This window comes from Mercenaria mercenaria, chromosome 1 (genome assembly GCF_021730395.1).
Source record: "Mercenaria mercenaria strain notata chromosome 1, MADL_Memer_1, whole genome shotgun sequence".
NCBI classification, from domain to species: domain Eukaryota; kingdom Metazoa; phylum Mollusca; class Bivalvia; order Venerida; family Veneridae; genus Mercenaria; species Mercenaria mercenaria.
In genome coordinates, this window is record NC_069361.1 from 26,277,078 (window position 1) to 26,304,456 (window position 27,379).

Consider the following 27,379-nt stretch of genomic DNA (forward strand, 5'->3'; position numbering starts at 1 on the left):
TTTGTAACTTCATTAGTAGATCGTTTAGTGCATTTTTTTAGTACATAGAAATATAAGGTACATTGTTCTTTAAATATAGTTTATTCATTTCAAAGCCCGAAATTATCCTGATTCATTTTAGTGGAATTAGAAAATAATATATTCAAATGCAAAACTAAGCTGTAACATTTTATAATTATAATAAATATCAGCACGCCGGATAGATACAATTAAATGTGGCATTTCTCATACTTTATTTAAAGTTGCTGACCCCTAATTGCTAGTCTCGCCTTTACTATAGTCCAGCTACTTTAAAAATGGATACCATTTCAAGTTTAGAAAATACATTAAAGTTAATCAATTCTCGTTTAAAGAACGGGCGTAGTATTATACTATGGCACCTGCTTATGTAGGGATGTAGCTGCGGTATATATACTGGTATTTATGTAACGTGTACTTATAACGTCATCAAGAAAATGCGTTCACTTTCCTTATTTACACAATGATTATAAATTATACATTATATAACAAACGAACACAATCAGTCCCATTATCTGTACAACCTTTTCATATACTTGGCTTACATTTATTTTAATACATTGCTCGAGAATTTTATTGGTTTAAAAGAGGTGTACATTGTAATTTAAGCCCTCGTGAACTAGTCATATGACAATATATACATGTATTTCTGATATTTTAGTGAAAATTTGATAAAGTAAACAATGGATAATATTTTATATTACGAAGATACGAAATAGAAGGACAATTACAGTATGATATCACAAGGGGGGAAATGAGAGGATACTAAATTTTTTCTCAATATTTAAACCAGTCTGAGATTAAGTAGTGGACACACTGAAGGTGACCAGCGGACACTTGACAGTTAGTATCATGATCTGGATATACTGTTTTATTTGTGCGATTGGATTTAGCTCTGTCGGTACGATTTATAACTTTATTACATAACAATTATGTATAGTGATATTTGCAATTTATGATCATTTTGATATTTAAAAAAAAGATTAATTAATTTAAAGTCTTTTTGTGTCTTTATTGGTTAAATTGATAGTTACTTTTGCATAATGCTGTTCGTAAATATCAGTTTTTATTTGGCCTACTCTACATTTTATACTTATAAATAAAGTACAAATATAGGTCACATTAACCGAATTTTCTTTTACCGGAGTTCATGACCAAAATAATACCTGTGTCAGATCGAAGTATCTTTAAAAGAGATCAATAAGTAATATTCATGTACAAATGCATCTTATTCAAGTTTGACTATATTAATGGATTAGGTTTAACATAGGTTTAATAGTGTACATTCAATGCGTGCGAATTAATTTCAGTTTTTGCGCGGCTAATATCGTTATTGTAGATACGTAGAAATGCATTTCCGTGTTAGCTCAGAGTGCGAGTAAAAGTCGGTATTTTTCAGGCGCGGATTACGGAAAGTATGCAGACTTTATTCGCCGGCAAGCTGAAAATGAGACTTTTGTCCGGCTGTTCGAGAAACATATGAGTCAGTTTCAGGACAATGATAAGGTATTTGCATAAACTATCGTATATAAGAAAGATGAAACGAGTTGTTTATAACGATGTCTTTTTATCAAAGTTGTTCTTTTAGCTATTATATAAATTTCTATATATTTGTTTTATATTTAATGATTAAATTTCCTCATCATACAGGGAACTGAATATTATAATTACAAAGTTCGTTTATCGGTATATATCCAAAAGTGACACTTTGGATATGTAAAGTAGGGCCTAAACATATGCAGTCAATTCCAAGATTTATCTAATACTGTCTTACCAGCAGTGAGATAACCCGTGGAGACTACTGCAATATTACAAGATTACAACTTTTTTGTAATATTGGGGCATTGTTATACCAATCGCTAAACGTTTTGACTATTATCCAGGTAGACAGGCTGAACTGTTTCCGAATTAATATAGCTCACGAGCAAAAAATGAACATTATCTTTTAACTCAAAGGGATGATAAATTTGCATATCATTAAAAAGGTGGCGTGTTTGGTACCTTGTATATTTTTTCAGAATCTCCGAAAAAGTTCAACATTTGGGTGTCGAGCGTTCCCACAGCCCGCGCAGAAAACAAGCTCAGGTGATAAATTATACAATGATTGTCTGTACCCAGATGATGTAGCCTGTAGTATGATGTATCGTAACTACATGTATAACGTTGGCCGGATTCTATTTTTCTATCATTATTATAATCTAGAATCGCATTAGACTTTGCTCAGCACGTCTTAACAATATAGATTTTTTTGTCTATTTTTCTAAATATATGTTGTGTCAAAAGTTAGTAACAAAACATGCCAAAGAGATCGGTGGTATAATGAAAGTAGCTCTTTACATATATTTATTATTTTGTGTAAATGCTACATGTTAATGTATGTTGTTATTTGTTAGTTTCAGTATAATATTTTTCAACTACTTGCATTTCATATTGTATGCAAAATAAAACTATTTATTTAGCAGATTAATCTATTTATTTTATTCCCGCAGTTCACAAATTGAGACCGATGGACGTAAAAGTGATAGGGGCGCTGGGAGATTCGATCACGGTAGGTTTATTATGAAATCGTAAACCAAATTAGTAAAATTATATTCATTCAGTTCTAAGTTACATAATTTTACAACAGATCTTATATTTAAAACGCGAAACCACACGTTCTGACATCAAATTTGAACTTAAGCTGTACATTAAAATGTAGAAAGTCTTTCTAAGTATCTAAAATCCGTGCAGTCGGCACGGGTACCGCCGATACTGACCAGTCTGATATGTACTGTAGGCCGGCACAGGCACCGCCGATACTGACCAGTCTGATATGTACTGTAGGCCGGCACAGGCACCGCCGATACTGACCAGTCTGATATGTACTGTAGGCCGGCACAGGCACCGCCGATACTGACCAGTCTGATATGTACTGTAGGCCGACACAGGCACCGCCGATACTGACCAGTCGGATATGTACTGTAGGCCGGCACAGGCACCGCCGATACTGACCAGTCTGATATGTACTGTAGGCCGGCACAGACACCGCCGATACTGACCAGTCTGATATGTACTGTAGGCCGGCACCGGCACCGCCGATATTGACCAGTCTGATATGTACTGTAGGCCGGCACAGGCACCGCCGATACTGACCAGTCTGATATTTACTGTAGGCCGGCACCGGTACCACCGATACTGACCAGTCTGATATGTACTGTAAGCCGGCACGGGTACCACTGATACTGACCAGTCTGATATTTACTGTAGGCCGGCACGGGTATCACAGATACTGACCAGTCTGATTTGTACTGTAGGCCGGCACGGGTACCACCGATACCGGCCATTCTGATATTTACTGCAGGCCGGCACGGGTATCACAGATACTGACCTGTCTGATATGTACTGTAGGCCGGCACAGGTACCACCGATACCGACCATTCTGATATGTACTGCAGGCCGACACGGTTATCACCGATACTGACCATTCTGATATGTACTGTAGGCCGGCACATGTACCACCGTTACTGACCAGTCTTATATGTACTATAGGCCGGCACGGGTATCACCGATACAGACCAGTCTGATATGTACTGTAGGCCGGCACGTGTATCACCGATACTAACCAGTCTAATACGTACTGTAGGCCGGCACGGGTATCATCGATACAGACAAACCTAGGTCATATTTTGTTATAGATACTCACCGGCCTGTTCTATATTTTAGGCCTGCACGAGTATCTTGATACGAACAAACATAGTTTATATTTTAAGCCGGTACGGGAATCATAGATACTGAACAACCTGTTTTTATTGTGATCTGGTACGGGTTTCATAAATACTGACCAAACTATTTTGAACTATAGGCTGGCATTTTTATCAGCCTGTTGTAGCCTGTTTCATTGATACTGACCAGTCTGTTTTATATTGTAGCCTGGCACGGGTTTCATAGAAACTGACAAGCTTGTTTTGTATTGTAGGTTTGCACGGTTATCAGTCTGTTTTATTTTGTAGCCTGGCACGGGTTTTACAGATACTGACAAACATTTTTTATACGCTCGAAGGGACGTATTATGTTATGGTCCCGGTGTCCGTCTGTCCGTCCGTTAGCAATTTTGTGTCCGCTCTGTAACTCTTGAACTCATTGAAGGATTTCAAAGAAACTTGACACAAATGTTCACCACACCGAGACGACGTGCAGAGCGCATGTTTTGGATGTCTCGTTTCAAGGTCAATGTCACACTTAGGGGTCAAAGGTCATATGAGTATGTTTCGTGATCGCTCTGTAACTCTTGAACTGCTTGAAGGACTTCAAAGAAACTTGGCACAAATGTTCACCACAGTGAGACGACGTACAGAGCGCTTGTTTCGGATGACTAGCTTCAAGGTCAAGGTCACACTTAGGAGTGAAAGGTCATATGTGACTTTGCTGTGTCCGCTCTGTAACTCTTAAACTGTTTGAAGGACTTCAAAGAAACTTGGCACAAATGTTCACCACACTGAGGCGACGTGCAGAGCGCATGTTTTGGATGACTCGCTTCAAGGTCAAGGTCACACTTAGGGGTCAAAGGTCATATATGACTTTGCTCTGCATTGCAATGCTCATGTTTTTATTTGGCAGATTCCTTTTTGTTCTCTTACAATAATTTCTTTGAATTACTTCCCTTTTTTGTTACTATAAAAAGCATATTTTGAAACTTTTTTATTATTGGCCGTAGGGAATTTCTGTGGTACAATATGGATGGTACATCCAATTTTTTTTATGTATTTTGACATAACTTTACCTGGTAAGAATTTTTTTGTGGACTTGGAATTTCTTCTTTTTGTTGTTCCAATCATTTGGGCTTCAACAGTCAAGTTCTTTAAATTTTGCTCCCATCCTCTGATGTAACCCTTCGGGCGTATATTGCCCCGCTTGGCGGCGCTCTTGTACTGTAGGCTGGCACATGCATCACAGATACTGACCGACCTATTTTATGTTATAGGTAGGCATGGATATTACAGTAACTGACCAGCGTGGAGGTCATAGATACTGACAAGTATGTTGTTTATAGGCTGGTACGGGTAAGATTGTTTTATATTGTAGGCTGGCACGGGTAAATCTGTTTTATATTGTAGGCTGGCACGGGAATCACGGCTAAAACTGTTCTGGGACTTCTCCAGGAAAACAGGGGATTATCTTGGAGGTTAGTGACCTGTTAGGTGTCCTTCGGTTGAAAATGACAAACAGTGTAACATTTATTCAAACTTAAGCTACATTTGTTAGATAGTAGTTTACTTTACAATATAATATACGTACTAATCAATAAAACTGAGTGAAATCACTTAAACTTGAAGAAAAACATAAAACTATTTGATCAATTCTTTGTTTCAGTGTTGGTGGTGATAAATCCATAAACGAACAACAAACTATTCCAAGTAAGTATACCATGGTTTTCTCCGGGAATACTGACGAACCTGTGATGGATGAGACACTGTTTTAACCCAGATCAGTCCCTTTGTAAGAAAAATAATCAAGTCCCAAGTCAAACCTATTCTAATGGCAACCTAGTTGTAAAGGACACTAACTGGATTTCATTTTTATGTGTTAAACCAGTAAATAAAGTAGAGCACTTACAAATAAAAGCGACACTCTAGGAAAATCAGCTTGCCTTAAAATGGGCCAAACCTAGTACATGCAAAAGAAATATTTCATACAGTTTTGACATGGGACATATCTTTCTTTTTGACCAACTAAAAGTTGCATGTCATAGCAAGTGCTCAAAGTTTGCACAATACTCCCTGAAATTGTAAGGCCATCTTATGCAACTTTTTTGTAGATAGTTTCTGCGATCATTTTCTTTCGGACAGTATTTTATTTGATTTGTTGCAAAAAAGTTCTAGATCAAAACTCAGCCTGACTAGCTTATTCTGGCTAACCAAACAATGGTCTTTGTATACAAGTTGGAGTGTATTTCAAAATGTATGTCACCTTTCTCATATCGTTAAATCAGTTATTTGTATTATTGTGTGTTATATTTTTCTTCAGATATTCTGAAAGTGTACAACCCAAACATTAAAGGTTTTTCCACTGGTTCTGGGCCCGTGTGGTGGGAACCTAGCTCACACCTAAACATTGCTAACCCAGGGGACAAGTCTGAGTATGTTTCACGTGCAATAAATTTGAATGACATCAGTTCATATAATTATAATATAAGCGTAATTTTAAGTTGAGAGGATGCAATAGTTCAAACAATACACATATTTCGTAAGAAATTTTAACATTGTTTCAGGTAATAAGAATAAAATTAAAATCTGCTTATCAAACATTCATCAAGCTTAATGTTGTACACATACTATTCGTGATGTATTTCAGAAACATGCCCGATCAAGCGAAAACACTTGTTGACCGTATGAAAGCGGACAAGAACATCAACTTTGAGGAAGACTGGAAAGTTATTACATTGTTTGTAGGCGGAAATGACCTTTGTGACTACTGTGGGAAGGAAAAGGTGCTAAATATGAAATATAAATATCAGCAAAAAGTAACATAAAAGGGGAAAAAATGAAAATGACATATATACAGAAACAGAATGACAAACGATGATCTTATAGATGGGAAACTTGCTTAGAATACGATTTGTATATCTGTACTGCCCTTAAAATATAAGATTTTGATGTGGCGATTTTTGTTCAAACTGTGTTGTAAGGAAGGTCAGAGAAAGTTAGTGTTAAAACTTAGCGGCATTGTGCGTATATGTGTAGCCTTCATTTATTCTACCTATACATAACAAAAATATCTGAATGTCAAATGCAAATCTTATATTTTTGAAATTTCAGGAAAAGTACCGAGCAGAAAATTATGTTGCACATATACAAGAGGCACTGGACTATCTGCACCAGAACGTGCCCCGTGCATTTGTTAATCTTGTTGAAATACTCGATATCTTCATAGTAAAGACACTGAATGAGAACATTGTCTGCGACACTCTCCATTTGTAGGCTTTTTTCTTTATTCTTAATACTTATACTATCTATTTACATGTAGTATGCATGTTATAATGCTAGTGCGGAAAATATTTTGAACAAATCCACCAAATACTGAAGTAAATGTAACTCTTGAAATTGTAAATGTTTACATCGAATGTGACATGGCTTCATTTGACATTCATACTGAAATTTAAGAACATATTAAAAGAAAAATACTTATCCAGGTGTCTTCTGGGATTAATAGTCATTTTGTTTACAGCTTTTTGTGTGCGTGTGCAGCATTCCCGGCTAACAGTGATGCGGAAGCTGAACTTCGAGCCGAGACAGAGAGATACCGCAGCCTTGTTAATGAATTGGTGCTTACAGGACGGTATGACACGAGGGACGATTTTACTGTAGTTGTTCAACCTTTCTTTAGTGAAACTCATCCCCCTATCCAGGTAGACTTTGGTTTATAATTATACCCCCAGATACAAAGTATATAGGAATTATAGTTGAGTCATGCATGTCCGTTAGTCCATCCGTTTATAATTCTTTCCGCTCAGTATCTTTGAACCGCTGGGAAGGTTTTCAAAAAAACTTGCATCAAGTATTAACTTCATAAAGGTGACATACAAGGCACACAGTCCAAGTCCAAGATCGCACTTAGGAGGTCCATGGTAAAACAGTTTAACTCTTTGTCGGGTCCATATCTTCTAAATAACTAGGAAGAATTTCATAAAACTAGCATCAGATGTCTAAATTTACCTATTCAAGATGACATGCAGACCACACAACTCCGGTATTTTGGTCAAAAGAGGTCAATGATCAAATAGTTAACTTTGTGTTGACTCCCTATCTTTTAAATCATCAGGACAGAGCGCTTAAAGATCACTAGGTCCAATGTCAACGTTACACTTGGAGGTCAAGTAGCTTCAGGTTGTGTACGCTCCATCTTCTAAACTGCTGAGTTTTCTTAAAACTAGCATCAAAACTTGACCTAATCAAGACACCATGCAGAGCGCAAAACCCAAGTCTTTACGCTCAAGATCAAGATCACTCTTGGAGGCCAAAGGTCAAACTGGTTAACTTCATGTCCACTCCTCATCTTCCCAACTGCTTGGAAGGTTTCCATAAACCGGCAACAAATATTTAAATCATCCAGATGTGCAGGGTGCACAACACGGGTCACTAGGTTCAAGGTCAAGGTCACAAAGTTTAAAGATCAAATAGCTTAAATTTGTCCACTCCACTAGAATCAGTTCATAAAACTAGAGATGCTTTTGAGAAAAGCGCATGTCTCCCACAACTGCCCCTATGAAAAATGTTAGTTTCTCTAGATGTTTTAGACAAGTGGATCCAATTAGATGGTCTGGATGAGTGGATCCAATCAGTAATTCAAGGGCCATAAATCAAAAGTGCCTTTGCGGATTTGGCTAGTTATCGAACTTGGGTAAGGTCTTATGGCCAAACACATTTTGTTCAAGTTTGGTGAAGATCGAATGAGAAATGTTCGACTTAGAGAGCAGACAAGAGTAAACAGACGGATTTTTTCGGTAATTCAAGGGCCGTAACTCTAAAATGCCTGGATCGATTTGGCTAGTTATCGAACTTGGCCAAGGTCTCATGGTCAAACACATTTTGTTCAAGTTTGGTGAAGATCGGATGAGAAATGTTCGACTTAGAGTGCGGACAAGAGTAAAAAGGCCGATTTTTCGATAATTCAAGGGCCGTAACTCCAAAATGCCTGGACCGATTTGGCTAGTTATCTAACTTGGCCAAGGTCTCATGGTCAAACACATTTTGTTCAAGTTTGGTGAAGATCGGATGAGAAATGTTTGATTAAGAGTGCGAACATGAGTAAAAAGGCCAATTTTTCGATAATTCAAGGGCCGTAACTCCAAAATGCCTGAATCGATTTGGCTAGTTATCGAATTTGGCTGAGGTCTCATGGTCAAACACATTTTTTTCAAGTCTGGCGAAGATTGGATGAGAAATATTCGAATTAGAGTGCGGACAAGAGTAAAAAGACCGATTTTTGGTAATTCAAGGGCCATAACTCCAAGACGCCTGGACCGATTTGGCTAGTTATCATACTTGGCCGAGGTCTTATGGTCAAACACATTTTGTTCAAGTTTGGTGAAAATCGGATGAGAAATGTTCGACTTAGAGTGCGGACAAGCTTTGTGACAGACAGACAAACACACACACACACAGACTGGAGTAAATCAATATGTCTCCCACACCAGTGTGGTGGGAGACATAATTAGCAGAAGTCGTTAACCTCTTCTTTCAACTTCATCATGACATACAACGTGCACAACCAAGATCACTAGGATCAATGTCACATTTGAAGGTCAAAGGTCACGATATCATCATTTTATATTCCCTGTATTAAAGTGGCATCTGGGGGGTACTAATCACCTTTATGATAGCTCTAGTTCTTTTTATCCAGGGGGAAAAACTTGTTTAAACATGTGCAAGCTTGTGTAGGAGTAAGTTTAGCATTTGATTAGCAACATACACCAGCCAGATATTGACTAACTGACTAGTTTAAATTGCTGTATTGTTAAATTATTTGTATCATTCAGATTGGGTCATTAAGCTGGACAATGGAATAGAAATTCATGGTTAAATCAGATCCCCATGTACATAAACAAATAACGCCTGTGGAAGTAATGTACAATATTTTGACCATCCACTCATACCAGTCTTCCTCTCCACTACCAGAGTGGGTACGGAGTGGTACAACACCTAGGTCTGAAAACATTTACTCTTTAGTCCATTTACTATGGAATGGTACTGAACATATTTACTGATTTCAGAATGGCAGTCCAGACCTCAGTTATTTTGCACCAGATTGTTTTCATCTCAGTTTGAAAGGACACAGGGCTGCAGCAGATGCTCTCTGGAATAACATGGTAAGTTTTTGAAAGTCTGCTTGCCGTTGCGGTGCAGCTAAATTATGACAACATATTTTATATTAATTTCCTATCACTAACACAGATTTTATTAAGAGGAAAACTTGTTTGTAGTGTTGAAATACTGAATGTCATCCATTTTCAAATCATGTTATGAAATGATGCAACAGTTCAGTCATATTGAAATCATTGTCACAATTTTATTTTTCAGATTGAACCAATCGGAAAAAAGCGAACAAAGTGGACACCAGGAGAGATAGTAGAGTGTCCATCAGCTGTATGTATTCTCGCACAAATACTTCCCACTTATTGGTTTTAACAAGAACAAAAGTGTGTTTTACCAGATTTTCTATGTTTTTAAATTACACATGTAGTCTAGAGGACCAATTTTATTCCTTTTCACATTTAAACAATTGAAAATCAAAACGAACTACCTTGCACTTGAAAGGTACTACTTTTTTCTTTACAGGAAGCACCATATTTCTACACTTATAAGAACAGCGACTCTTCAAATGTGATAGGAAATGCATTGGGACAACTTGAAAGCCAACAGGAATTCGATTCGAACACTGATCCTGACAATCACAAGTCCAGCCAATCAGGATCAAGCTCCGTTGCCATGACAACTGTTGCCACAGTAGTAGGTGTTCTGATTGTAGCAGTGGTGTCAGTGTTTGCACTGGTTGCATGGAAACGTCGCCATAGCAACAAAGAGGAACGTCAAATACTTCTCCAGCAGAGAGATAGCCAGTATTATGCTCCTATCTAACTGAACAAAAAGTTTGATGATAAAATCTGTGATAAAACATTTCTATGAAAAAATTGGATATTAACTTTTGAAAGCATTTTACAGTTATATTCATGTCAGTGCAATAAAATGAATAAATTACTTCAAGTAAACAAGTGTTGTCAAGTTATCTCCATGTATACAGTAACAATTCTGCTAGCTGTTGGGTTTTCAGTGACACCTGTGTTAAGCTTGGATTTTGGCAATATCCACAAATTAAAGCAGCATGCCTGCAGATCGTTCGACAACAACATTTTTTTTAAATATCTTGAAATAAATGCTATACTTCTTAAGAAGGCTTTAAAACTTAATTACTGACAAACTTTATATCGGAAACACATGAGAATTTGCTGTTTTTACTACTTTTTACGATGAAAATCGAAAAACGTTTGTCACGCTTTTACTCCGTGTAAATTGTCTCGATTATAAATATCTATATTTTAAAGTCATTATTCACTACTTCAGCTATAGCGCTATTGGTTACGACGGGGAAAACGTCTTTATTGCCGGGGTTCGATTCCCGACGTGGTCATCTTTTTTTCTTGATTTGGAACTTTTAACATATTTTAGAAACAAAAAATAATATTCTAATGTTCATAATAAGACCAAACTTTAATTTGAAGGAAAGATTATTTTTTAGCCAAATCTGGAGGCATGCTGCTTTAAACTGCATCTGCAGTATAAGATCAGAAAAGCAAAACCAAGCATTTTTTCAACTTAAATCCTTTATTAAAAAATTTTGAAACAAATTGTTTAACATAAATTCTAAAGACAAGTAATGCTTTTTATGACATATGCAAACAAGGGCTTCAAATAGTAACTGTAAAGATCAGTCATGTGACCTGTCACTGCTTGCTTGAGAACTGGTCGAGTGAAATAAATGCTGCAGGTGGGCATATTGTCCATTTTCCCTTACACTTATCAAAATTACAACAAGCTGTACTCTTTATATCTAGAAATAACTTCTACTTCAGCATAAACATGGCCTTAAGTTCTTACTCAACAGACATAACTGTATGAATGTGTTACATCTGTCTACATACTGAACCAATGTGAACAAAGGCCAGTGTTGTCACTAAGTGAACACTGCACTGTTTTCAATTTAACCTAATCCTAGTTTTTTTCACCACTTTATCGAAGACATGTTTGAATTTGATATTTTCAGTAAAGAACTGTTATGATCAATCCGATGGAAAACTTTGTTCACTGGTCTTGGAGACCTGGACACTGGATACAGGAATATCCAGCTATACTATTTTTCACAGTTTAACGCAAGGTTGCCCAAATACTTAAAAACTGTACTGTAACAAAACATAGAAAGGGGAAAATCAAAGGAAAGAGATCGCTTGAATATGGTTAACCCAGACATGACAAGCATGAAAACAAGAGATGTTCGAGGAAAGCAATGCTCTACTATTCAACAGCCTTGTCAAATGAAAAGGGACACAATTTTGTAAAATGCAAAGCAGAGTTATGGAACCTGTACAATACATGTCAGTTCATCACAGTGGACAAGTATGTAAAGTCTTAATTCATTCCCATTAGTGGGTATTGAGATACCAGCTTACATACAAAAGTCGAAAAATGGGCATAATTTTGTTAAAAAGCAAAACAGAATTATGGAACCTGCACAATGTTAGTTAGTTTATCACGGTGAGTAAGTGTGTGAAGTTTCAATCCATTCCCACATGTGGTTACTAAGATACCAGCTTACATACAAAAAATTAATCAAATTGGGATGCTGATGCTGACGCATGTGAGAGTCCAATAGCTCTAACTATTCTTTGAATAGTCAAGCTAAAAATGATATGGTTTACTTAGTAATGGCAAACATGTTAAAGATTACAAACCTACTTAGAGATGAAAGTACCAGAAATATGTATACCTTGCCTTGAAAGGGGTTATGTTAAAACTTTTAATTGAAAATACCCGATTCTAACCCAGCCAGACTATACAGACACAAACATCAAAGGCGAGATGCACATAGGCATGATTAACCAATTTTCAGTTTTTGATAACCTGTTTTTTGGGGGGTGGGGGGGGGGGTGCGAGGGGAGGGGTTAGTAGTGTCACACCAACACAATTTAGGTAATTTTCCAGCTATTCAGGTCTGGGGAAAATCCTAGGTGCCCCACTAATTTAGGCGGGTAGAACCACGGACCTTCCATAAGCCAACTCATATGAAGAATTCTACATCTCGAGGGAGGTTTCACACCAATATCTGCATGAGTTAAATGATTTCAAGCCAGCAACCATAACCACTTGGACACAGAGGCTGCTACTTTTACAAGTAAAAACAGAATTTCTTGAGGAAAATTAGGGAATAGAGGAAATGCTTGATGGCCTGTAGTTTTCATCTGTAAACCTAGATGACCACTCATCTTCAGACTGCTTTTCCACAAGCAAACAAAAATATTCACCCAAATTTCAAGGAAAGTAGAAAGAATATTAGCACTGACTTATCAACTTTGCTTTACAACTGGACAGGAGACTGCAGGAACTTCTACAATGGATACTTATCAGAATACAAAAGAAGAATTTTTAACATAATGAATGCCTTTAATGGTTAGGAAGTACATGAAACCTGAATGAATCGATGAATAATGAATAAAGAAGAGAAAGGAATGAATGAATGATTGAATTAGTACTGAGTACAGAAGAAAGAAAGAATGAATGAGCAAAGAAGTGAAATGAATGAATGAGTGAAGATGGGAAAGAATGTTAAGAGAATGAAATGAATGTATGAATAAGTAAAGAGGAATATATCAATTGTTCTCTAAAGTTTTTCAGTTATCACTATAATGAAGACTGTAATATTTTTTTTTTTTCAACAGAAAGAGCATTTGAAAGTAACAAACTAAAAATCATCAACACGGTAATTAATTTTTTCTACAGAAATATGGAACTGACTGAGTTTTATTTTACACTCTTGTGTAATAAATGATTCACATGACTTACTTCACTGAAGGAAATCTTATTTGTAATAGTTTGAATGTTATACACAACTTTACTTCAAACAGCAATGTAATCAACGCAGATTTTCTGTACTTAAACAATGAATACTGCAATAAATGTAAACATACACCACTATCTCTTTTCTTATTCAATTGTGCTATTTCAGCTTGTGACATTCAGTGAAAAGGATATATGTATTTTTTAAAACTTAAAACAAAAAATAGCCTTTAACACACATATAGCTCTAATACACTCCATTAAACTGATAACTTGTCTTATACAATCAACAAAGACCATGTCTACCAACTATCTTCTGTTATAATGCTTAATGAATGAATGAATGCACATGATCAAAACTTGATGGAAGCGGACTAGTTTTTGCAGTTGTACAGGTAACTAAGGGCAGATGTCCTTCTGACAAAGAACAATTTTTAAATCAACTATAACCTATATTGTTAACAATCTGCACCAACCAAAATTCTATGTACAATTTAAAATTTAAGTAGCACAGGCTGTAGTGTTAAAAGATTCATCTTTACACAGATATGTGTTGGTCGCTGTAAATTTGTCCTAATTTACTGACAAACTGTATCAGAATCTAGGTGCCATGATGTCACATGTTCATATAGAGTAGCTGAACTATGTATATCACATAATGTGTCATATTGTCATTATATTTGTATATATATATGAAGTTTCTTGCTTGAAAAATACCAGGCTGACATGAACCTTCCAACTGTTATCACATTTTTGGCTAAATCTCAAGATATGCATCCACATTACACATTTATCTCCCTGCTTCTGAGTAGCTGTTGACAGGGTTCATTAACTAGAGTCACAGTGTCACATAAATCTCAACACCATCTTTTAAAGATTTTCAACACACTGGTTTTATTGTTTGAGGGCAAAGGTTGAAGAAATCCATACACATGTCACAGTTCGACAAATATCTCCACAGTAAAGGCTGAAATACTCCACAAAGGTGTCACAGTTCAGCAAATATCTCCACAGTAAAGGCTGAAATACTCCACAAAGGTGTCACAGTTCGACAAATATCTCCACAGTAAAGGCTGAAATAGTCCACAAAGGTGTCACAGTTCAGCAAATATCTCCACAGTAAAGGCTGAAATACTCCACAAAGGTGTCACAGTTCAACAGATATCTCCACAGTAAAGGCTGAAATACTCCACAAAAACGTCAAAGTTCAGAAAATATCTCCACAGTAAAGGCTGAAATAGTCCACAAAGGTGTCACAGGTCAGCAAATATCTCCAAAGTAAAGGTTGATATAGTCCACAAAGGTGTCAAAGTTCAGCAAATATCTCCACAGTAAAGGCTGAAATACTCCACAAAGGTGTCACAGTTCAGCAAATATCTCCACTGTAAATGCTGAACTACTCCAAAAAGGTGTCACAGTTCAGCAAATATCTCTACAAAGGTGTCACAGTTCAGCAAATATCTCCACATAAAGGTTGAAATACTCCACATATTTCATCGTTCAACAAATATCTCCACAGTAAAGGCTGGAATACGTTTAACAGGAGTTGCAATTTTGCACAAATCTCTAGGGTAACCAGTGACAGTCTCTAGGTCAACAGCTGAATGATTCCACTCCTAAATCCTTACGTCTTTGAGCGTTATCCCCAGGGTCACATTTCCCGAACGTGTCAGCAAGCAGAAATCCAAGGGTCGAGTTATCTCCATAAGATTCCGGGGGGAAAAGAAAGGAAAGAGTAAGAGCAAGCATAATACTGCAGATTTCTTATTAACCCAAATACATATTAACAAGACACATTTATCTAAAAGCAATCAACTCAAAAGTCCTAAATACTTTCAATACAATTTTTTACAAACACTTTGCCATTTAGCTTTTACGCTATTATTTTAGAGTAAAACCTTTAATTGCTAAATTAAATGGCTAAACTGACCCAATAAGTGTGAAAATTTACTCAAAAGAACCCAAAACATAGAAAAAAAATTCATGTGATATTGTCTGAATAATTCTGTCTGAATAATTCTGTCCATAGTGGCTATCATCCTGTGAATATTTCCTAGCTTAAGAATTAACATTTTTTTCTGTGACTTACTGCACAGAAAATGCAAATAAAACTTCATTCAAATAGTTCTTAGGAAACAGATTCAGAGGGAAATCTGCAGTACATCTTGCTTATACTCTTATCCCGTGCATTCACAAAATACTGATGGCTGCAATAATCGTCTTGTATCCATGGCAACAATTATCTTCTACTTTTTGACATCTGAAGTTCCAGATGCTGCTATACTGTCACTGAAACACAAAGTTATAAAGCTGAATAAACAAGTAACATAGCAATGTCTACCACATTTCCATAGATAATTTTCATCAATACAGTAAAAACTGTATAATGCAAACAATAAGGTCTAATGTAAGCTTGCTGTTCACTAGTTTGGAGACAAAATGTCATCACAAACTGAAGTAACTGGCTACTGTTTATTTCTAATAACAGCAATCCTGACCAGATTGCTACAAACACAACAGCAACATTTCTCTCCTTTTAGCTAGTATATACCACATTCCATTGCAACATCTTTTCCTTACTACAGTCAATGAGTCGAAATAACAGCAGCCTTAACAAGTTCCGTCTATTACAAGCTTACTATATACCAAGCTTGGTGAAAATACTTCAATCTGAGCTTTACTTTTTGATCAGAAAACCACCTTGCTTTCAAAAAACATCATACTCCAATGTAATAAAATAAAAAAAAAACTGGCTAAGAAATGTAACAACCATCTGTCTAGTTAATGAACATTTATCTTATAATATGTCTGATGCTATAGACCCTGTCAATATCTGTTACTTGGTAAAACAATTGTAATAGCAAATACTTTATTTCATAATTTTGGTATTATTATAAGCCCTCATGAATGACTAGTCTTTCACAAACCTTGATTCTTTCTTTTTGGCCGAGGACCACTTGAGCTTGTCTGCACCAGGGAGAGGTGGATGGTAGAATGTACATGTGCTCTTGCTCATACACCCTATACCATACCGACACGGCTGAAAAATATTTAAACTATTCGTAAAACATACCTTTAACCATACAAACATAACTAACAAATAATCTTACAAAGTCATAATCACACCAATGTTGAATCAATTTCAGACAGAAGTGACCACCTGTATTAAGCAGCCACTTTTCCCCACTCCCTTGGCCGGCTGCTTAAGACAGGTTTTACTGTACAGTCAAACCTGTGCTTTGAATGGGTATTTCTACTATTTGTGAAGAATCTATAGTATTTAGACCTAGTCTTTGAATGAGTAAATGGACATGGCATAATACAACCAATTGGGAAGTATCTACAATGTGTAGAATTCAGCTTTGGATGAGTAAACAGACAAGCCATATTACTACCATATGGAAGTACAGTAAAACCTGCTTAAGTGGTCACCTCTAATTAGCAGCTAACTTGTCTTAAGCAGCCTGTGTCTCATTTCCCAAAATGATCATTTATTCTATAAATTACCTGTATTAAGCAGCCACTTTTCCCCACTCCCTTGACTGGCTGCTTAAGACAGGTTTTACTGTACAGTCAAACCTGTGCTTTGAACAAAGACATTTTTATAAAACCTGCATATAATGTCACTTTTTCTCTTCCTAATTAACCATACTTAGTGTAAATTTACCTGTAATGAGAGAAAATATGACATTATTTTTTTGTCCATTTCCCCGAGAGTTGTCTTTTCAGACATGTTTGACTGTATCTACCTTTGGGAGAGTAAATGCACATGTTTTATTTCTACAGTTCAGGCAAAACCTTCATTATAAATAGGATACTTTTAAGATGAGTAAATGCCATATTTCCAAAATTTGGTAAAAAATTGTACCCTGTAAAGAGCTTACCACTGGATGTGTGAATAAAAAATGCCGTATTTCTACAATTTAGGAAGAATTTACATTGAACAGAGCTTACCTTTGGATGAGTAAATGGACATGCCATATTTCTACAGTTTGGAAAGAATCTACACTGTGTAGACTGGGGCTTCATTGACTGGTACTGCTCTACAGGGGGAATATAAGGCTGCATAGGTACTTGTACAACTGTAAATAAATAATACAATAATGTTACAGATCTAATAAAGTACAACATACAAAGCAAACATTTAATCTTTAATAAAAAAACTGCTATCAATCTGATGAAAAGTTCTCCATGCGAAATGGATAAAGCTGTGACTCATCAGTATGTTTTAATCATACACCAAGAAATCTGCATGTATCGGTAAACTAAAGTGATCTTAAGTTCTTAACCACAAAAGAAGGTTATGAACTGTTGAAATCACAAATTATAGCAGTTATCAAAAGTAACTTCACTTAAAGTATAACTTTTGAGCAGGATGAAGCAAGTCAGGCCACTAATCACACTCGCTGTAATCACAAAGTAAAGGCTATTACATTTAAAGAAAATATTTTGTTTAAATCTAAACTGATTTAACTAGAGCTATCACTAAAGGTGATGAATGTACCCCCCACATGCACTGACACAGTACATTGCAATTTGACACACACAAGACTGCATAATTATGTGGACTGTATGTATATAGACTGTATGTATACAGTATAGTAACAAAAAACAAAGTCCCATAACTATATAGAATATTTATCAAAAAGAATGTAACATGCCCCATGCACAACTAGGGTTGGTACTGATCACTTGTGTGAAGTTTCATTAAACTGTGTGCAAGGGTTTGGTAGATTAGGCACGCACAAGATTGCATATGAAGACTGTATGTACATAGTATGTTAACAAGAAACAAAGTCCCATAACTCTGCAATTTTTGTCGCTGAAAGAACCTAACATGCCCCATGCACAACTGTTGTTACTGATCACTTGTGTGAAGTTTCATTAAATTGTGTCAAGGGGATGAGGAGAGATGGTGCGCACAAGATTGTGTCTATGTCTATAGTATAGTAACAAAAAAACAAAGTCCCATAACTCTGCAATTTTTTTTTCTGAAAGAACCTAACATGCCCCATGCACAACTACTGTTGTAACTGATCACTTGTGTGAAGTTTCATTGAATTGTGTCAAGGGGATGAGGAGAGATGGTGCGCACAAGATTGTGTCTATGTATATATTATAGTAACAAAAAAACAAAGTTCCATAACTCTGCAAATTTTTTTTCTAAAAGAACCTAACATGCCCCATGCACAACTACTGTTGTTACTGATCACTTGTGTGAAGTTTCATTAAATTGTGTCCAGGGAATGAGGAGAGATGGTGCACACAAGATTGTGTCTATGTATATAGTATTGTAACAAAAAAACAAAGTCCCATAACTCTGCAAATTCTTTTTCTAAAAGAACCTCACATGCCCCATGCACAACTACTATTGGTACTGATCACTTGTGTGAAGTTTCATTAAATTCTGTCAAGGGGATAAGGAGAGATGGTGCGCACAAGATTGCGTCTACGGACAGACGACCAGACGGACAGACAGACAGACGGACAGACAACCTGAAACCAGTATACCCCCCCTTACAACTTTGTTGTCGGTGGGTACAATTAAACATGAATGTTTTCATACGACAGCAATATGCAATTTCCTGATATAAAACGTTTTGATTTAATATGCAAGCTAAAGAATCAATAATATTACTTTTATGTATAACAGTAGGTGCCATAAGGCCAGTTCTCTTGCTAGAGTGGGTATATGGACAGTCCATTCTCGTACAGTTAGCATCAAATCTACAGTTCGGGTGAATGTACACACACTTGTCACCAAATTTACAATACGGGAATGTCCTGAAATTAATTTTCATTGATATTGTCATAAATCATGCAAAAAACATTAGAAACCATGTCAGATTTTTTTATATGTAAGAACATGATTGTGAATAAACAAGGCATTGTGTACAGTTTTTTTTTCACAAATACTGATCAATAAACAAACGCAGAAAGTGACATTACGTCAACAACCTTAAAAAGTACTTAATCTTTAATTAAACAAGCAGCTGCGTTCAATAAACGCTTGATGCCCCCGGTGGCATCCTTGTCGATACAAAGCAATCTAAGTCCAAAACGAGGTCAAGGTCAAGGTCAAACTGAGGTCAGGTGTCAGGTGATGTCTGAAGATGAGGAATGGTCACAGGTTACATCTGCATTAGTATCAAGTCATTCTAGTATGGGGTATTGATGCTAGACGAAACGGTCCGATTTGGTTACCCAAGAGGTGGCCCATACAAAGCAACCTAAGTCCAAAATGAGATCAAGGTCAAGGTCAAAATGAGGTCAGGTGATGTTTGAAGATGAGGAATGGTCACAGGTTACATCTGTATTAGTATCAATTCATTCTTGTAAGCGGTATTGATGCTAGACGAAACGGTCCCATTTGGTTAACCAAGAGATGGCCCATATAAAACAACCTAAGTCCAAAATGAGGTCAAGGTCAAACTGAGGTCAGGTGATGTCTGAAGATGAGGAATGGTCACAGGTTACATCTGCCTTAGTATCAAGTCATTCTAGTAAGGGGTATTGATGCTAGACGAAACGGTCCCATTTGGTTAACCTCGTACGGACGGACAGGACAATCACTATATGCCTCCCGCATCAGTAGATGCCGGGGGGGGGGGGGGGGGGACAATGTTCAAAATCTACAAAAATATATCAAAAGAATCATTTTCACTATACATAATATTCCAATAAGATAGGAATACAATGGATGTATACTGGATATATACTTACCATGTATCATCTATGCATCTGTCAAAAAGTAACTTGCAGTACAATATTACCAATCAGATTCTGACTTTACAGTGCTCTACAGTAAGCACGGTTAAGATGAATTCTCCAGTTACTGGCTTGATTCTAAAATTATTCTATATCCATCTACATTATAATAGTGCGATCAATTCGTAACAGAAAATGCCAAAATACTTCAGAAAATGGGAAAAGCACCAAAATTGGCACAGCTATTTATTAAATCATTAAAAACATTTTTTTCATGAGACCCATTTGATATTTCTCAAGATGGCGTATATGGCGGCCATTTTCCAAAATGGCCGCCAAAACTCAATATTTACCTTAGAAGATTCTAATGAAAGGTCATTATATTTACATTCACCCCCAAAATGCACTAAATATAAATGTATATAATAAAATAAATCCTAGATTTGCATCAAATGCAAAAATAACAATTCAAATGATGTTAGTTTCTTTCTGTTTCCATGGTAACGGCAAAAATCTAACCTTTAAAACTTAGTTTAATATTATCATTGTATAGTTTTCATATTTTAAAGAATATTTTGTTTTAATATATGTAATTTATATTATTTCACTTGAATTCCCTCCACAGCAGCATATTGAAACATTGTTGTTATTCCCTTACCAGTATTTAGTCAGATGGGGCTTATGGGTTGCCCCTGTATGCATGTCAATACGTCATCCATGCAGAGTGGGATACTGCAATAACTTTGAAACTACAGCAGAATTGTTCATGATACATGGTACATGGATAGATGGCAATGCAGAGAATGCCAATGTCATTTAAATTTGTTCCTATGGCAACAAATGTTGTTGCTATGGCAACAAATAGTGCACGAATATGACACAAAGTGTCATCCTGCATTTCTTCAAAACAAGGAGAGATTGTTTCTTGAGAAATTTTACATAGACAGAGGGACAAATTGAGAACATGCTTGTTATCTTATTTTCTCCTCTTGTACATCATTTTGTCCGTCTGTATGTCGGTCCATCATTTGCAAATGGCGGATTCTTCAATAGCTTCAAAATTGCAAATTCTAAAGACTTCTTTATAAAACCTTGTTTATAGATGGTAAGTAATATGGAGAATGTGAAGGTCAATTAACTTAGTTGCTATATAAAATTGTAGTTTCTTTGACACCAAGTACGACAACTACCCCTTTCAGTTTGAGAATTCCAAATGCAAGAATAGATTATAGCGACGGGCTAGTAGGATCAAATGAAACAATGTTCCTTATTATGCACCCGCAGTCACAATGTCTGCGTAATAAATTGCTTACTGTGTAATAAAGAAGAGTAAGGCTGAAAATATAAAAGTTGCTTTTATGGACAACACTTAGTAACTATTCTGTGAAATATATTACTCTGAACAGTGAGCTGAAATCTGAAATAAGGTACATGTCAGATACTCTTGTCAGTACACACAAGCACGAGATTGTCGACAACTTTAGTTAACTTGCATAAGGCAGTGCAGAGCATTTCAGCACGTTTGACAAATTACGTCTTGCTCGACAGACTTTATTGAGGTTGCAAATGCTCTTGAGGAGCTATTGGTACGAGACTCGGGTACTTGAGACAAAACTATTGGAAAGGTTCCAATATGTAAAAGATCTCTCTGGTCAGCCTTATTTATCTTGACTAGGAATTTTAGGAAAGTAATAGAACACCCGACACCCATATGTGCCCGACCTAATGGGCAACCTTTTTTAGTATGTTCAAGAGGTGTAGCAGACGATGCAGGAATGCACATTATAGCCCTAATCTATATGTGAACAGATGGTTGATCAAGCTACTTGACATGTTTTGCTGTAAAGAAGAGTATCGAAAGCCTCCATTTATACCCCAGAAATATAATACGAACAGTTTGCTTGTAGGAAGATGTAGAAAATGCAATTAAAAGCTTGATTCACCGGTAAGCGCGAGCTGTACTGGTTAGTTTTGTTTGACAAGACAGTGTTATTCTTACATTGGACTGCTTAAGTGGAAGTACAAATGGTAAATAGGTAATATTTGAGGTCTTAAAACTAGTAATTTAAATTGGTATTAAAATTGTGTTTTGAATGTACCTGTGCTCTTTAGAAAAATCCTCAAGTACTCAGATTTAATTTAATTTTAATTTCAGTGAAATGTCCAGAAATAAATATTAGAGCACATTTTTCTTGTAGAAATGATAGATTCTGCTCTTAATTTATACCCTCGTTACACTCAGCCACGTTCCCACTACGTCGTAAAAACTAGCAGGACGCAGTAAGAACTTGTACAATGTAGAAGAAATACAGTAGACTCCGATAAGAACATGATAATTAATAATTATGGTCTCCATGAGTGTAGAGAACGCGGTCGAATTTTGGACATGTTCAAAACAAATGTAGTGAGAACGCGGTCTAATCAGGAAGCAGGAAGGACGTAGTAATGATTAACTAAAACCTAGTAGGACATAGTACAAGAGTGGTGCGGACGGGAAAGGCTGCATGGCATGCTCACTGCGCTGTCATTGGGTTATCATTGCGTTCTTGCTACGTCAATGGAGTTCTTACTACAACTTATCTACGCTTGTGTGCTATGACATGCTACGTGCATGCCACATTGTAGTATACCGCATAAGGTTATTAATACGTTCTTTCGGTTCTTAACACATCTATGTCACGTTTGCAGCAGGTTCTCACCATGATTGGTTCAGATTCTGAAAATTAAGTATGAATACTGGATCCAATTCCCAATCACTTCGTTTTCAATCAGCAATGGGTATCGAACATCAGGAATTGCCACATAATCATGGACTCGGCAGCACTGGCAGCTTGTAGTGGACTTTTGAACCTCCGTATATCCTTCGCACTGCTTTTGCTTATTCCACCGCAGTCTCTCTATAAGACTGCTCTTTTTTCTTCATTGGGGCATTGGGGTGGGGTGGGGGTCGTCGTTTATTGTAATTTATGGTTGTTGAGTGTAGATGCGGACACAATTATGTCAATATAACTTGCAGAAGGAATGGAAAAAAAGAGGCGCATGGCGTAGTATTTATAAGTAGCCGACGAATGCTGTGAAAAGGTGATAAGCATATGGGTAAAGCATGGTAAGCGAGAGGTGCAATCTGACTGATCATACTAAGAATGTAGTAAGAACACACTGGACGTGAAGAAGCGCGTGGTAAGAAAATTAGTGTTAGACGCCGTGAGAACCTGGCAAGGATGTTAAAAGCGCGCAGTATGAACTTTAGAACTGCACATTTTTCGAGTTTGATCCCCGTCCCCAACGCGTCAAAATTTTCAGGAAGCAGTATGATCTTCATGATGTTTGCCTGAGAGTGATCAGGGCATTAGTGACTGTACATTATATGCTTATGACATTAAACTATAAAACCATTGTTATGGCACAATGTGCTACAATTTGACAAAAACAGAATATTACAGGGACATGCAAATGTAAATTTGATTACGCTGATCAACCGGCAATGACTTTTTCCCAAAGAAATCATGATGATCTGACAGGCCAGGGATGTTCACATGGTCTGTCACACTAACATAATTAATGAATTATATAGTTTTATTAAGTGTCATTAGTTCTCTTAGTGTAAATAAATTGAAATGAATACAGCAACACTTACAAATTCTCAGTCACGAAAACAAAGGACAAAGTGAAACACATGTCATTTATTCACTAATACACATTACAGACTAAAACTTCGTTTGCTCAAACTCTGATAATTCGAACACCATTCTTCAATTAATCTATCGTCAGGTCCCAAACAAATTCCTTTATAATATATTTTTCGATCACTCATACTACCGATAATTCGAATAAATTTAGTCGGTCCTGATGGGTTCCAGTTACCGAAGTTCGAATGTATTTATAATTAATTAATTAATTGTTGTAAAGTTCTGCACAGGACTGTTGCCATTTTAAACATTCTTGATATGCCAGTTACCATTATATACTTAATTTGGATTTATATAAATGCATTATGACTTTTCTTCTGCTTAATAGCACATTTTATCCAAGGGAGACAACTTTTTTCATTTTTGTTGGAAGAGCGGTATTTTTGTTAATACATGTATAATATGTTTGGATTTATTCAGGCAGGTGGTTTTAGCTTATTATACTGATGACTGTAAGTGTCAATAGAAATTTTATATATAATATTATGTATTTTTGAAAATATATACATGTATAGCGGCCATCTTGGATTTTTCGGCCATATTGGATTTTTCGGAGTGGGTCTCATGCTCATTTTAGTTTTTTTCCCCTAAATAGTTATGTACCAAAGTTCATGCTTTTCCCTTTTTCTAGTTTTTTTAAAACCCTTTTTACTGACATAAAACACCTCGGCAAAAAGGGATAACTCCATTGACTTAAGAAGGAATTTTTAAATTTTTTGGCTAACGTGACTTATTTAAAAATGAATACTTCATGTTTAAAGCAAATTATACCCCCTTACTTGCATGGTTAGAGGGATGGATGAATGGCACTCATTTCCATTGGCACATGCGGGCCAGAACCTACACCTCTCACTTATCATTGCCTTCGAAGTGTCCGTCTCTCTTGTGTCCATCTCCTCTCCTTCATCCTCATCTGTAACAGTAAAATACACTTAATATAATACCTGTTATAACACTATACACATAACACAAAAGATACACATAATGTTATGTATGTAATGACCAGATACACATAAAAAAAACAATTATATGTTCGAAAGGGGAAAAATTTTGCCTAAATTAAGCTAGAGTTATGTTTTTTTGTACTGCGAGGTCAACACATGTTGCCAAATACATGTGTAAACTTGTCAACACATGTTGCCAAATACATGTGTAAACGTTTGAAAGTATTTGCAAAACCTACTCATATGCAAAACTTCAACATGAAATTTTATGTTAAAAAGTGGCATTATTTTGACAAAATAAATGCTACAGGTATGTAACCTGTCCAGTGAGGTCATCTCATGATGTTAAATACATGTATCAAAATACACTGTGATGCAATAATGTATGACTTTACTTAAACAAATTAATTAATTAATGTTTATTTTTATTTATTATGTATTGTAACTGATTTAAGGTTCATTTAACAAAGTGATAACTACAGGAAAACTAGCTCACTAAGCAATTGAAGTACAACTAAGAGATCCCTATTCCATGGAAAATAATGGAAAATCACAGTAAATAAAAAGAGGCCTGATGGCCCTATATCACTCCCCGTTATTTTGGGGCACTTGAGGACAAAAAGGTCCTCAAAAAAAATATCTAAGCTAAAGGACAGTCAACAAAGGAAAAATTTCCCAAAAAAGAAAAAAAATTCTTAAAAGGTACAGATATGTAAAAATACCCTAAAAATGGAGGTACCATCCATGTTGTACCACAGAAAAAATGGTCAGGTTCTTCCCCCTACGGCCCAAAAATAAAAAGTTATAAAAATAAACTATTTAAGTGAGAAAAAGGGAGTAATTAAAAAAAAATTATTGTAATGAACAAAAAAGGGTCTGCCAAAAAACTGTTACAAAAATGAAATTTAATCAGTATCCCCATTGTTATGCAGATTACCCTTTTAATTTGAAAAAAGGGAGGTAATTTGCATAAATCAGTCCAAATTTTTTTACCCAACTGGCTCAGCCCAAATAATGACAATAATGAAATTTCAAATAATCCATAAGTACTTACGATATAAATCCCTTTTGATTACAAAAGGGGAGGGAATCAGATATAAAATAAATCTGAACCCACGCTTGGATCCCTTTTTTCATGGATCCAAGAATTATTTTTGTTTAAGTATTTTGGAAGTTTGTATCAAATAAAAACCCTAAAAGAAGTCTCTATATGGTAAAGCCAAAAAACCAAATTTTTGGGCCTTTAAAAAGGGGGCCCTAACTCTGGGAACCCCTGAAGAAATCTGGCCAGTTCAAAAAAGGAAACCCAAAACCTTGTGGGGAAACAAGTTGTGTGCATTTTGGGTTAAAAACGAATTAAATGAAGCTGTATTGTCAGCAAGGTCAAAATAGCTAATTTTGCCCTTCGGGCCATAACTTTTTGGAACCAGTATGGGATCTGGTGGTTCAAAAAAGGAATCAAAACTTATGGTGAACAATTTTGTGCAAGTTTGATTAAAATTTAAATCATAAATGAATGCTATTGTGCAGACAAGGGGCAAAATAGCAATTCTGGCCCTTTCAGGGGGGCCCTAATCGGAAACCCCTCATGGGAAAACGCCAGTTTTTAAAAAGGAAACCCAAAATCTTATGGGATCAAGTGTATGCCCGTTTGGGTTAAAAACAAATCATAAAAAAGCTACTATTGTGCAGACCAGGTCAAAATAGCTAATTCTGGCCCTTTCAGGGGCCATAACTCTGGAACCCATAATGGAATCTCGCCAGTTCAAGAAAGGAACCAAGATCTTATGGTGATACAAGTTGTGTGCCAGTTTGGTAAAAATCAAATCATAAATAAAGCTGCTACTGTGCAGACAAGGTCAAAATAGCTAATTTTGGCCCTTTCAGGGGCCATAACTCTGGAACCCATAATGGGATCTGGCCAGTTCAAGAAAGGAACCGAGATCTTATGGTGATACAAGTTTTGATCAAGTTTGGTTAAAATAAAATCATAAATGAAACCACTATCGTGCAGACAAGAAATCGCTGACGGACGCACACACGCACGGACTGACACCGGACGAAGGGTGAACACAAAAGCTCACCTTGTCACTATGTGACAGGTGAGCTAATGAAAGGATAAAAATACGGTGAAGTTAAATTTGGTGATGTAATAAATTTCAATTGTTTACTAAATTACTCTTATAACCAGTAAATTTACTAAATACCCATTATTAATACATCAACATGATTATTTAGTTAGTCAAAGACAAATTTGAAACTGTCTCCATTACTACCATCTGTGTCTTTCAAATTGATATTGAAAGGTTTGATTTTGGGTGGTGCAATCTTGGCGAATATTTGTTCTGTAGTTTCTGCAGACGGTTCTGCAGGCGCTTTCATCAATTGTTGTTGTTGCTGTTGGTCCACCTCTGGCTTCTGTTTCAGTACTGGCTTT

At 36.2% G+C, this 27,379-nt stretch overlaps 2 protein-coding genes across 2 annotated transcripts; one reads left to right on the forward strand and one right to left on the reverse strand.

The window, feature by feature from the left end:
• The first annotated feature begins 576 nt into the window (after nt 1-576).
• Nucleotides 577-10,765, forward strand: LOC123543384 (phospholipase B1, membrane-associated-like). Its single transcript, XM_045329459.2, has 13 exons — nt 577-919; nt 1,418-1,524; nt 2,037-2,103; nt 2,508-2,566; nt 5,112-5,179; nt 5,368-5,411; nt 6,022-6,133; nt 6,349-6,484; nt 6,813-6,970; nt 7,222-7,402; nt 9,767-9,862; nt 10,074-10,139; nt 10,332-10,765. The coding sequence occupies exons 1-13, from the start codon at nt 871-873 to the stop codon at nt 10,629-10,631; spliced, it is 1,443 nt and encodes a 480-aa protein (XP_045185394.2). The 5' UTR covers nt 577-870; the 3' UTR covers nt 10,632-10,765.
• Nucleotides 10,766-12,681: 1,916 nt separating this feature from the next.
• On the reverse strand, nt 12,682-19,647 carry LOC123543368 (zinc finger CCCH domain-containing protein 14-like). Its single transcript, XM_053542679.1, has 4 exons — nt 19,240-19,647; nt 17,556-17,683; nt 16,529-16,641; nt 12,682-15,890 (listed from the first exon to the last, which is right to left on the reverse strand). The coding sequence occupies exons 1-4, from the start codon at nt 19,412-19,414 to the stop codon at nt 15,848-15,850; spliced, it is 459 nt and encodes a 152-aa protein (XP_053398654.1). The 5' UTR covers nt 19,415-19,647; the 3' UTR covers nt 12,682-15,847.
• Between the last annotated feature and the right edge of the window lie 7,732 nt (nt 19,648-27,379).